Source organism: Equus przewalskii, chromosome 1, assembly GCF_037783145.1.
Source record: "Equus przewalskii isolate Varuska chromosome 1, EquPr2, whole genome shotgun sequence".
Taxonomy (NCBI): Eukaryota; Metazoa; Chordata; class Mammalia; order Perissodactyla; family Equidae; genus Equus; species Equus przewalskii.
The window spans coordinates 162512862-162526331 of NC_091831.1; the positions used below are offsets into that span (position 1 = coordinate 162512862).

Here is a 13470-nt window from a genome sequence, read left to right on the forward strand (position 1 = left end):
CTACTATTAGTCTATTCTGGGTTTGTACCTCTTCTTTTTGTCTCCTATATGATTTAAAATACATAAATGCATAATAATAAATACTTATCAAATAATAAATGCACAAAGCAATAATTGCAAAACTTATGGGCACACATGTATAAAGATGTAATATGTGACATTAACAACATAAAGGGGAGTGGAACTGAATAGGAGTTAATAAATGAATTAAAAAAGTTGCAGGGTGGAAGATCAGTTGCGTTTCTATATACCAGCAATGAACAATCCAAAACGGAAATTAAGAAAACAATTCCATTTACAATAGCACTAAAAGAATAAAATGCCTAGGACTAAATCTAACCAAGGAGGTGAACAAATCATACATGACAACTACGAAACGTTGCTGAAAAAATTGAAGAAGGACTAATTAAATAGAAAGAGATCCCATGTTCATGGATTGGAAGACATATAGTATTAAGATGGAAATACTCTTCAAAGCCAAGTCTAGAGTCAATGCCATCTCTATCAAAATGCCAAAGGCCATTTTTGCTGAATTGGAAAAGCCAATTCTAAAATTCATATGGAATTGTAAGGGGCCCCAAATAGCCAAAACAACATTGAAAAAGAAAAACAAAGTTGGGGGACTCGTACTTCTTGGTTTCAAAACTTACTACAAAGCTGAGGCTGGCCAAGTGGAGCAGTGGTTAAGTTCACATGTTCTGCTTCCGTGACCTGGGATTCACTGATTTGGATCCCAGGTGCAGACCTACACACTGCTTGTCAAGCCATGATGTGGTAGGCATCCCATGAATAAGTAGCAGAAGATGGGCACAGATGTTAGCTCATGGCCAGTCTTCCTCAGCAAAAAGGAGGAGGATTGACAACTGATGAAGGTTCAGGGCTAATCTTCCCCAAACAAATAAAAAAACTTACTACAAAGCTACAGCAATCAAAAACAGTGTGGTACTGTATAAGGATGGACATGCAGACCAGTGGAATAGAATAGAGAACCCAGAAATAAACCTGAACCTCTTTGACCAATTGATTTTTGACAAGGGTGCCAAGACCATTCAGTGGGGAAAGAATAATATCCTCAATAAATGGCACTGGTACAACCTGATAACTACATGAAAAGAATGTAGTTGGATCCCTACCTAACTCCATACACAATAATTAATTCAAAATGGATCAACAGCCTAAATATCAGAGCTTAAATCATAAAACTCTTAGAAGAAAACAGAGTAAATCTGCACGACCTCTGATTTGGCACTGGATTCTTAGATTTGAGACCAAAAGCACTAGCAACAAAAGATAAAATAGATAAATTAGATTTCATAAAAATTAAAATGTTCTGTGTACTAAAGATAGTATCAAGAAAGTGAAAAGACAATCTACAGAATGAGAGAAAATATTTACAAGTCATAGATCTGATAAAGATTGAGTATCCAGAATATATAAAGAACTCTTAAAACTCAACAACAAAAGACAGACAACTCAATTGAGAAATGGGCAACGATCTGAACTGACATTTTCCAAAGATATACAAATGACCTGCAAAGAGAGGAAAGCATACAAACATCACTATTTATTAAGGAAACGTAAATCAAAAGCACAATGACATATCACTTCATAACAACCTGAATTGCTATAATCAAAAAGAAAGAAAGAAGAATAACAAGTGTTGGCAAAGATGTGGACAAATGGGAACCCTTGTACATTGCTCATGGGAATGTAAAATGGTGCAACCACTGAGGTAAAAAGTTTGGTGGTACCTCAAAAATGTAAACATAGGATTACCATATGATCTAGAAATTCCACTCCTAGGTGTGTATCCAAGAACAATGAAAACATATGATCCACACAGAAATGTCTACACAAATATTTATAGCAGCATTAGTCATAATAGCCAAAAGGTGGGAAAAACCCAAATGTCTACCCACAGATGCATGGATAAATTGCAGCATATGTATACAAAGGAATATTATTTACCTTTAAAAAGGATGAATATTGATACATGCCACAGCTTGGATGGACCTCAAAATCATTATGCTAAGTGAAAGAACCCAGATACAACAGGTCAAATACCGCTTGATTCCTTTTATATGAAGTATCCAGGATATGTAAATCCATAGAGATAGATAGAAGATTATAGGCTGCCAGGGGGCGGGGCCAGGGGTGGGAGAGGGACGGGGGAAAGTGATTCCGTACTCACTGTGCTGTGGACCTACAGCTTACCGGGTACGGTTGGATGTTCTTCTGGGTGATGAAAAAGTTTCAAAACTGGCAAGAGGTGGTAGTTGCATAATATTTTGAACGCACTTAATGCCGCTGAGTTGTACTTTAAAATAGTTAACTATATGTTTTGCGAATTTCACCTCAATTTTTAATAAAGGCTCAGAGACTTATGTTTAGCATAACTCCCTTTGAATTTTAAAATATGCGGATATACATGAGAGAAAAATGTTAGATCATGCTTCAAGACATTAAAGATGATTATCAATGAGTAATGGGAAATCAGGTAATTTTAATTGTTTCCTCTTCACTTAAATTATTTTTAAAATTTTCCAACAATGTTAGGAAATGGTTGCATGTTGAATTCTTTAGTATCTGGGAAAGAAATACGATAGTGATATTGACTACCAGATTTTTAAGAGCATGAGGAACATGCTTAAATTGTAGAGTTAAACGAGGACAAAAGAAAACTGTACTGTGTATATAATATGATCCCAAGTATTTAAAAACGCACTGCTCATAGTATCAGGCTCTCTGCTGGTGAGAGGAAGATGAGTGGCATTATTCCTTTCTACTTTCCAAATTTTCTTAACAAACGTTTATTACCACTACAATCAGAAAAGTGATTTTATTTTTAAAATGTCTACTACTGGCTAAGCTAGGTGCAACAAGGTAGAGGTTTGATAAGTGTACTTGGTTTGATAAGGAGAATATTTACACTGGAATCATGGATTTTGATACAGAATACTCCTCATAGAAAAACTGTAAACTACAGAAAATGTACAGAGGGAAACTTAAATCACCAGGCCGTAAGCACTCAGATATTCTTGGTTGTTCTCCGAACAGGATTGGGCTTGGTCTGCTTAGAAACAACAGTCCTTCACTTCCATCATAGCGAGATCATCAGCAGAGTTTGTTGAGCAAACGAGAGTCTATTATGTGCCGGGCCAGCTCCATTAGAAGTGTGGCTTTCTAGATGGAGAACAGAGAATATTGAAAGGATAATTATTGGTCTTTGGTTGCCTGGAAAGCTGTCTCACTTCACACGGTATCGGCAATTTAGTCATCTGAACTTCCTTTGGGGACTCAGCCCTTTCCCAGTCTTAGTGCATGTGGTTTGGGTGTGACTGACTCCAGCCTACCCAAAGGAAACTGACCTATGCTTGAGTTAATTAGTAGCTTCAATTCCTAGGGTCATAATGATTTGTTAATTTAGGCCAATAAAGGTCAAGTGCAGGTCTTTTGTTAAAAACATGGACAAGAGAAATGTAATCTATCACTCTGAGCATTTGTAACTTAAAAAGAGATGTTAAAATTCCCTAGGAAGGAAGCTGTGATGATGAATGGGTTGCTACATGGATTTGGTAGATGGTGGCCATGATTTGTTCTCATCTTCTGCTTCACTCTGCTATCGCCATTCCCATGCTGTGCTCTGGACACTGATGCTTCTGTCTCCTCCACCAGACAGACAGCTCTCTAAGGGAAGGAGACACATCTCCACTATGTTTGGTCATGGCACAGAGAAGGGCCCAAACACACGTCTGCTAAAGAAATCATCCTGATGGACTTAGCAACATGGAAATGAGGCATGGTGGTTCTATCACTGGGGACTCAGGTTTCTGGAGCTCTAATACCTCTACTGGCTGATACCACAGCCCACGGTCTCCACTTTGTACCCTTGGGTTCCTGCTCTAGGCTGGATCAAGTGGTCCACCCGTCATCTACTGTGGGTTCTGATGTGGTCACTGCATGATTCTCACACAACCACCCAGAGGATGTCATCAGGCAGAAAGAGTGGGGACGGGGAAGGTTTCATAGAAAGCCATCTCTGATGAAGCACCACACAACCACAGGGGGACTTGAGGGCACAGATCCCGTCTGTACCTCCTTCCTCTCCTTGGGGTTAAAAGAGAGCAAGGAGGAAGCACCAGCCTCCCCAACCTGGGCAACCTTCCTGGAAAGATGCAGCCTCTCCTGCTCCTGCTGGCATTTTTATTGTCCCCTGGGGCAGAGGCAGGTAAGTGACCATCCCCACCCTCAGATGCCCAAACGCTCCCCCTCAAACACAGTGGGCTCAGATTTCCTGTCCCTTTGGCACATCCCTGATCCATCCATCCACCAGCAACATTGTGAATCCCAGCTCCCATCCCACCTCAGAATGCCAAGTATGGCACTGAATAAGCTACCAGCATGAACTGCAGGGCTGAAGGCTGCTCTCAAGAAGAGCCAGTGGGTGCTATTCCCTCCCTAGGCCCTATGTTTGCCATCTGCAAAGTGGAACTTAACTGGAAGTGCATGGCAGAGGGAAGGAAACTGGAAAAGAGAAAATAATCAATTCCCCTGCACAGGGCAGAGTGGGCCTGGCTTCCAGGTCTGGGATGACACAGATGCTCCCCTCAGCGTCTGCTTAGGAGAGAAGTCTGGAGCTCTGCAGACCCCGGAGTTGGTGGGACCACTGTCCCCAGAGGACTGCTGGTGCCTTGTTCAGTCCCAAGGCCCCTCAGTCCCTTCTCCAGCTCTGCTTTTCTTCCCAGGCCTTTAGCAGCTCCCTTCTTTCCAGGATGCAGCCACTGTTTGTGGACCTGAACTTCTCTGCTTTCCAGAATCCCACACATTGGCCCTACAAACTCTCCTTCAGGCCCATTGGGGGCCATTCCTTCATGCAGCCAACAAACAGCTTTTGGGCACCCACTATGTGTCAGGCCATGGGAAACAGGCTATGACAACATCTAGATCCCTAAACTTAAGTCCTCCCCACTGGAAAGCAGCATCATCCCAGACATCACAGGACAACAGGGACTTAGAAAGGTTCTTGAAACAAAGCAAAGTCAGGAGATGAATTTTCAGGAGCCTCTAGAATTTTGCTGTCCCTAAGATGCATATGCTCACCTCCAATTATCTGTGGAGGACACATTCACAGGCCAAGCCTGTCCTCTTCCTTTTTCTAGAGGGAAAGCCCCACCCACAGCCCCTCTCAACTCCAGGCCATCCTGGGCTCCCAGATGCCCAGCAGTCCTTAGCAGTCAAGCTGATGCGTGCCTGGTGGACTCGCTGGGTGTGCACAAGTAGATAAGACTTTTTGTTTAGGGGAGATCATCGGGGGACATGAGGCCTGGCCCCACTCCCGCCCCTACATGGCATTTGTTCTGTCTCTGGAGAAAGAAAAAGGGAAGAGCTGCGGTGGTGTCCTCGTGAGACAGGACTTTGTTCTGACGGCTGCTCACTGCTGGGGAAGGTGAGGGGGCAAAGAAAATTAACACTCCTGAGAAACCCACAGGGACCCCTGTTCTCTGCCCAGGGCCTGCAGCCCAGGGGAGCTCCACCAGCTCCTAGTAACTCAAGGACATGAGAGCCCATGAGAGGAGCCATCTGAGAGCATGACTGGGTGATGGAAAGTGAGAATAGGACAGGCAAGCTTTGGCGTCAAAGGGTCAGAGGTGAGAGAGAGTGTCCCAATTGAGAAGAGAGACCACACTGGGCAAATAAATCAGCTGTAGAGGATGAAACCATGCACTAGGGTCAAAGGGCAAACTCAGAGTCCTTTCACAATATTGCCTGAGGGCTGAGAAAACTCCCAGAATCTTCTCTTAGAGTCACCCACTGCCCAGTACTCCTGTTGTTTCGATTTCTCCTACCTGCAGCCCTGCCCTGCCCCAGCTGTCACTTGCCCTTCATGGCTCCCGGGCTGGATCTCCTTTGACTCCATGCCCCCAACATCCCCACCCTACTTTCTGTGTAGCTCAATGATGGTGACCCTGGGGGCCCACAACATTGAGAAGCAGGAGAGGACCCAGCAGGTCATCTCTGTGAAGGAAGCCATTCCCAACCCACACTATAATTCTAAGAACCTCAACAATGACATCATGTTACTAAAGGTAAGGGAACCGCCCTGCTGCTCTTGCTGTCCTGGGTCCAGATTGCTTCCGCTCCCACTGGGACCTGTCCCCTCCCTCCTTCCCATCCTAGCTGGCTGACTAGTCCCAGTGGCTCAGGAGAGAGGGAAGTCAGTGCAGCCCCAACACAGTGTCCAGGCCCAGGAGGCCAGTGGCTGAGCTGGACCTTCTTGCCTCTTCTCATCAGCTGGAGAGAAAGGCCCAGCAGACTGCAGCTGTGAGGCCCCTCAGCCTGCCCAGGGCCACAGCCCAGGTGAGGCCTGGAGAGGTGTGCAGTGTGGCTGGCTGGGGAAGTGTCGCCCCATTCGGCAGAGCATCGGACACTCTGCAGGAGGTGGAGCTGACCGTGCAGCAGGACTGGGAGTGCGAGTTCCTATGGCACAATTACAACAAGACCACTCAGCTGTGTGTGGGTGACCCGAAGGAACAGAAGTCTTCCTATAAGGTGAGTCTAGGCATCTGCCTAGCTTGGCTCTGGGGAGAGGGATGTTTTGGGCCTTTCAAATCGAAGCAGTGGGGATTCCTTCCCCACTACACTCTGATCTTTCTCCTGGAAAGAGAAGGGGGGAGAAGTCAGAGTGGGGATTCACAGGCCTTCTGGGAGCCTACCCGGGGCCTGAGTAGCATCCAAACATGGTGCTCCATGCAGATCATGAATTTGCAACACTCTGCCCCACGCCGGGCACAGGTGTTAGAAAACTGCTCCCTGGGTGTGCAGCAGGCAAACCAGGTGGCTCCTCAGAGCTGGCTCCCATCTTGGTTAAATGGCTCACCTTCCACGCTGAGTGTCATCCTCACCTGCCTGTCTCCATGTCCTTAAATGGTAGACCGAAGCAGAGTCCCACAGCGCCCTCACGGAAGGGGATCCGGGATCTGGGGGAGGAGAAGAACAAGGCCCCTGAGTGAAATGAAGTCATGACAACGTCCAGGGTGAGGACTGGGCAGCTGAGGGCCCCAGAGGGACCTGCCCTGCTCTCTGATCTCCCACATGGAGGCCAGGCCAGGCAGCCTTCACTGAGAGGGCACTTGGGATGCAGGTGGGAAGGAACAGGGAGCACGGACTCAATTCTTCCCACTCTCTGTCCACAGGGGGACTCCAGGGGCCCTCTCGTGTGTAAGAACGTGATCCAGGGTATTGTCTCCTATGGACGAATAGGCGGGATTCCTCCACAGGCCTTCACCAAAGTCTTGAGTTTCCTGCCCTGGATAAAGAAAACCATGAAGGGGCCGGCACCGTGGCAGAGGGGTTAAGTTCGTGCGCTCCACTGCGGCTGCCCAGGGTTTCATCAGTTCGAATCCTGGACGCAGACATGGCACCGCTCGTCAGGCCATGCTGAGGCGGCATCCCACATGTCACAACTAGAAAGACCCACAACTAAGAATATACAACTATGCACCAGGGGGCTTTGGAGAGAAAAAAAAGGAAAAAAGTAAAATCTTCAAAAAAAAAAAAAAGAAAAGAAAAGAAAACCATGAAAAGCCTCTAAATGTAGGAACCAGCCCACCTTCTCTGGAACTGATCCAGAATGAAGCCAGTAACTAAATAAATGTCTCTGTGCTGAGCAGGAAGGGCTGGTTTCTTGTTTATTCACTGACCCTCATTCACAGGCACCTATTCTGTGCTTAGAAGGCCAATGACACAAATCTGCTGATTTCTGCTTCCTCCTCTTGCCCCTCCCATCACCACCTCCCCCAAACCTCATGCAAAGCTGTTCCCCAGCTCCTTCTGACCCTCACCTTCCTCTGGGCCTGCCCTTCTGCCAGGGCTGCAGCTGAGCACCATCAGGAGAAAACATAAACCTCTCTGGTCTTGGGGCTCAGAGTGAACTTTTGACCTTCTTCCCTGTGTTATATGGCAGAGAGGAAGGGGGATGACACCATGGGTCCCGGCCACCAAGCAGGCACCCTGGGGCTGCAGCTCAATGGCATAGCCCCCACACTGGGGAAGGGAGGAGCTGCCTGAGCAGGACAGTTCTCTCCCACAGCCAGGGAGCTGGCGCGGAGTCAGAGTGGGTCCCTGGGGAAGCTCCTCGTTCTCACCCAGGCTGAGTTTCCTCCCCACCCTCCTGTGACCTTGGGGCCCAGCTTGCCCTCCAGTCTCCTGGCTGCCCCTTCTTCTCCATCCCCGCTTTCCACTGAGAGTTCTCAGAGTCCACCAACTCCTGTCCCCTCCACACAAGCCTGATCTGAGCTGATGCCTTCCTTATAGTCCTCCTGCCTAGGACACCCAGAGCTCCGTGTGGTTCCAGCAGGGCTTCTCCCTTGAGATGCCAGGCCAGCTCATGCCCTGTCCTAGAGTGCCACAAGGAACCAGGCTTGTGCTGGCAACAGGCAGGATCCATGGAGGACACAGCAGGCAGGCTGTCTCTCCAGAAGCCCTGCCCCATCTCTCACCTGGCAAGGCCAGCTCAACCCCTCACATTCAGCCCAGTGACTCCCCAAGTGCTCAGGGTGCCTTGGGCGTTTGTTCATTCAGTGGCCTGAGTACATTTCAGCCTGTTCCTCTTAGTCACTGCTGGCCTCTAGGCTAACACCCCTCACTGGCCACTTAGTCTGTCTCAGCCTTTTGAGTTAGCCCTACCCTCTCTGCAGTAGGACTGGAAAGCACAATTTTTCCATCAATAAAAAACACACCCTGATTGAGCTCCTAAGAGCCTGGCACTGGGGATCCACAGTGGACCTAACACAGACTCTGTCATCTGAACCCGAGGAACACTGACAGCGGGAGTTTCACCCAAATCATGTACCTCTCTCCCTCCTCAAATGAGTGCACATGGCCTAGATCTCGTGGGAAATCCACAGGAATAAAGTACTTGTGTCACAGAACCCGAAATGAGTTCCCTCACCCATTGTGCAGCAAGCCAATCTCTGACACTGGGTGTGGTGGAAGAAAGTAGGAATTTTATTTTTGCACAGCGCTGAGCAAGGAGAGAGGGCAGCTAACGCTGAAATCCCAAACTCCCCAAAAAGCTAAAAGGAAGGGTTTTTATTTGGGGTTTTAAGAAGGGGAGGGGGAGCATATGGACTTGCTGGTCGGAGCTTTCCCACCAGCCTGTCTTTGGCCTTGAGACTACTTGCAGAAAGGAGGGAGCTCATGACCTTGCTGGTCAGCAGCTTTCCCACCAGCCTGTATCTCTTTGCGGGAGGAGATAGCCCAGGTGTTTGTCCTTGACGATGTCTGTCTCCATGGAGGATAGTGGATTCTGGAGCCAGGAAGCCAGAGAGTAAGCAGGGAATGAGTGTTTTGGTTTTAACCTCATATATGCTGGGTTTAATGTGGGGAAACTGATATTAGGGTCGATATCACTTGCATTCTGTTTCAATTGCTGGTCACACTCTGTGTGAGCTTGAGCACGTGTGACTCTAGGACAGCAGAGCATGGGATTTGGAAATGACAGCAGTCATTTAGTTTCTAGGGGTGAAGTCACTACACTCTGTCCACTGGAGCATCGTCTTCACCACCTAGAGGAGAGGGCAGCCCATAGGAAGGGAGAAGGGCAGCGAGGGCAGCCTTACCTTCATTTGCCTTAAAAGTAACAGGTAGGAATGTCATTGTACAGATTCAGATGGTAGGAAAAACTGTATTACATATTTGCTTGCAGGCAACTAGAGTCAGACTCCAAACACCCACCCAACTGGACTGGCAGGAAAGCTGATCCCTGTGGTTACTATACCTCCTGCCTGCACAGAATCGAACCAGAATCAGACAGGTTCACACACTCTGGAAAACTGGAGAAAGGCCTCTGCTCTTTATACCATCATGGACACTGCTGCATCCATAGTTTCCAGACTACCCAGATTTTTCGACTTTAGGAGGTTTTGGCTCGAGCCCACACATAGATTACGGGATCCTTTGCTGAATGAGGATCTTCCTGAGTGGGGCTCAGCTCAGGAAACACTCCCAGAAGCCATCTTTCCAAGGGCTGCAGCTCACGTCAGGCACGACCTGGGAGCTGAGCATACATTCCAGCTCTGAGCTCCTGCTCCAAACACACACAGCACTACCCTCTCACCACAAGGGGTACGTACTCTGAGATCATGTAACCCTCTCAGGCACATCTTTCTCATCTTGTTGTGCACAAAGCAGGCAGCAACACAATCTCTTCATGGCTGCAGGCCCTTTCACAAGAAGAGAGCAGTGAGGACATGTGGCTTCTGATTTGGAGCTGAAAAAATATTTCTGTATCTAAGACATACTAAGCACCTGGCTCCTTGATGGAAAAAGACAAAAAGGAAAATGCCAAAAGTAATATTTAAAAAGTAGCCCAGCCACATGCCTATCTTGTTTAGATATAACATGTACTTGAGGAAATGGTTCTGTGGTTAAAACATGAGGACCCTGCTGCAGGTCTTCCTCCTGTGAGAGATGAGGGAGGGACACAGTCCCAGGAGGGGGCAGTGGCCGACTGAAGGGACCACAGAGTTAGAACAGAGACTGGACTCAGCCCAGGAGCCCTGACAGCCAGGCCAGCAAGAGCCCTGACATGTTGTCTAACCCCCGCCCCGTGATGACTTCCTGGCATCCCTGAACAAGAGCTGAGCTTCTGCTCACACACCTCCCTGGAGAGGAAACCTCTGGGCTGCTGTGCAGGCATTCTGTGACAAGGATTCCAGCACCTCGCATGGTGAGCTGAAGTCTGCTCAGGGGCACATTTGGATGGAGGTGGGTGAGCACCCTAATCATGCTGATTCCTTCAAATCTCCTTTGTCTGTGGAAGTGTCCCCTGCCCCACCCCTGCCTTTGAGGAAACAATCCTTCTGTTCCTCAAGTACCTCTGTAATGAAAATTTAAATATAAATCAATAAAAGATCTCTGGAATGACCTCAAGGAAATGCCTCTACTCACCCAAACCCACCCCCGTCTCTCCTCCTTCCCTCCAGACCCACCAGAAGAGCTGGGTCCCAGGATGGCAGGGAGAGAACCACCAGGCCAGCTCCTGGGGGAGAGAGGCCCAAAGGAAAGTGAGATCTTGCCAATTTCTTTTGGGATCATGTCTCAGGATGGCTCTGCCTTCCTGCCCACCGCTGTGCTTCTGCCGGTTCCCCCTTTGTGGACTTACAGAACTCACACGGTTGATTTCCTGTCTTGCTATCCCACACAACATTGCTTTTGTCCAACAAACACATTTCACCATAAAAGAAGTGCAGCCACTGGTTCCTTTTCATCATAGGCCTATTGCTAGACTGCATTCCTCATCCACAGACTCAGGAAGCTCAGTGCACCTCGGGGAGAGCAAAGGAATCCACATGTAAGCATATAATAGTCAAAAAACAAAAGATAGGGGCCCGCTCACTGGTGCGGCAGTTAAGTTCATGCACTCTGTTTTGGTGGCCCAGGGTTCGTGGTTTTGGATCCCTGCACGGACCTACACATGGCTTATGAAGCTGTGCTATGGCAGGTGTCCCAAATATAAAAAATTGAAGAAGACAAGCACAACTGTTGGCTCAGGACTAATCCTCTTCAGGAAAAAAAAAAAAAAGATAAGGAGAAAAGGCTGAAAGTTGCTAGACAGGAAAGCAATATACATTACTTTAAGAGAAAAACCAATAAGAGTAACAATGAGCTCTCATCAGAAACCACAGAAGTCAGAAGACACTGGGATGACATTTCAAATAGTTGAAAGGAAAAGGTAACCTATATCTGAATTCTATCCTCAGTGAATATATTATTTAAAAATGAAGGCAAAGTAAAGACATTTCAGAAAAACAAAGGTGCAAGAATTTGTTGCCATCAGACCTGCACCACGAGAAAGACTAAAAGCTGTTCCTCAGGCTGAAGGGAAATGATCCCCATTGTAGGCACGAAGCACAAAAGAGAAATAAACGTGTAAGATGTGACCTAATATAAGAGACTTTCTATAAATTTCTTTCAAAGATGAATGACTATTAAGGCAAAAATGCTTTAGGATTTATGGAATATAGTAGCCAAATGGATGACAAAAACAACTCAAAGGGTGGGAGGGAGGATAAATGGAAATACATTACTACAGTGTTCTTATTGAAGTGGTATAACATCAATTCAAAGTAGACTGTGGCATGTGAAGGAGCCATATAGCAATCCTAGTGTAACCACTAAAATATTATACACAGATCTAAGCAGAAGCCGATAAAGAACACAAAATGAGATACAACAAAAGAAGGCAGTAAAAGAAGGAGAAAGGAATAAAAAATCAATCACACAAGTAGAAATCAAATAGCAACATGATATTCTTCAACCTACCCCTATCAGTAGTTGCATTAAATGTAAGCAGATTAAGCATTCCAACTAAAGGGCAGAGATTGTCAGTGTGGATAAAACATGCAAGACCAATTTTGTGCTGTGTACAGGAGATATTCAAATATAAAGACATGGATAGGATGAGAGTCAAATGATGGAAGAAAAAGTAAAGACATATCCTGCAACACCAATCCAAAGAAAACAGCCTTGCCCATGGAGTGTTCTCTTTAATTTTAGAATTTTTGGCCACTTATGAGATGAAATAGAGTGTCTTGGTAGAACTTTTATTTCCATTTTTTCCATATTTTATTTCCATTTCTCTTAATCTCAGTGAGTTGAGACTTCATTATGTTTTAATTATATTTTACTGTGAACTGTCTAGTCTTTTGCTCATTCTTCTATCAGGTTCTGGAACTTTTTCTTCTGAATTTTCAGAGTTCTTTATACATTAGATAGATTAGCTCTTTAATTGTGGTATATGTTGCAATCTTTTTTTTTTCCAAGTTTGCTGTCTGTATTTTGAATTTCCTTACAGTGATTTTTAACATACAAATAAAAAAAGTTTTTTATTTATATATTGAAGTTTATTTATCAATCTTTTCTTTTAATCTTTCTGGATTTAGAGTCATTGCTAGGAAGGTTTTCCCCTTTCTAAGTTTATAAAGGAATTTACCCATGTTTATTTCTAGTGCATGCATGGTATTACTTTTTATATTTGAATCTCTTATCTGTTTGGAGTTTCTGCTGGTGGTTTATGTGAAATGTGACTCCAACTTAATCTCTTAGTAAATCAGCGTCTAGTTGATCCAGTGTCATTTATTAAAAACTCCATCATGTCCCCAATGATTTGAAATGCCCTTATGAAAAAGTGCATTTCCATATGCACTTGGGAATGTTTCCGGATTTTCTGTTCTGTTTGATTGGTCTTTCTGTCTATTCATGAGTCAGTGTCTGTCTGTTTTCAGGAAAGAATTTTTCTAAGATGTTCTTAATATCATTAGGCTTAATATGTTTGCTTATTTGATTAATCCCCACATAGATTTATATAACAAATCTACCAAATCCTCATCCTTCCCTTTGTGGGTCCCCTCCTTGCACCACATAGGCTCTGGCATTCCACATCAGCAGCCCCTTCGTGTCAAAGCCCAC

The 13470-nt window shown here is 45.8% G+C and overlaps 1 protein-coding gene across 1 annotated transcript; it reads left to right on the forward strand.

The window, feature by feature from the left end:
* Positions 1–3968: 3968 nt before the first annotated feature.
* Positions 3969–7673, forward strand: LOC103544373 (granzyme B-like). The gene is made up of 5 exons (XM_008511215.2): positions 3969–4228; positions 5299–5446; positions 5951–6086; positions 6292–6549; positions 7194–7673. The coding sequence occupies exons 1-5, from the start codon at positions 4174–4176 to the stop codon at positions 7353–7355; spliced, it is 759 nt and encodes a 252-aa protein (XP_008509437.2). The 5' UTR covers positions 3969–4173; the 3' UTR covers positions 7356–7673.
* Positions 7674–13470: the final 5797 nt, after the last annotated feature.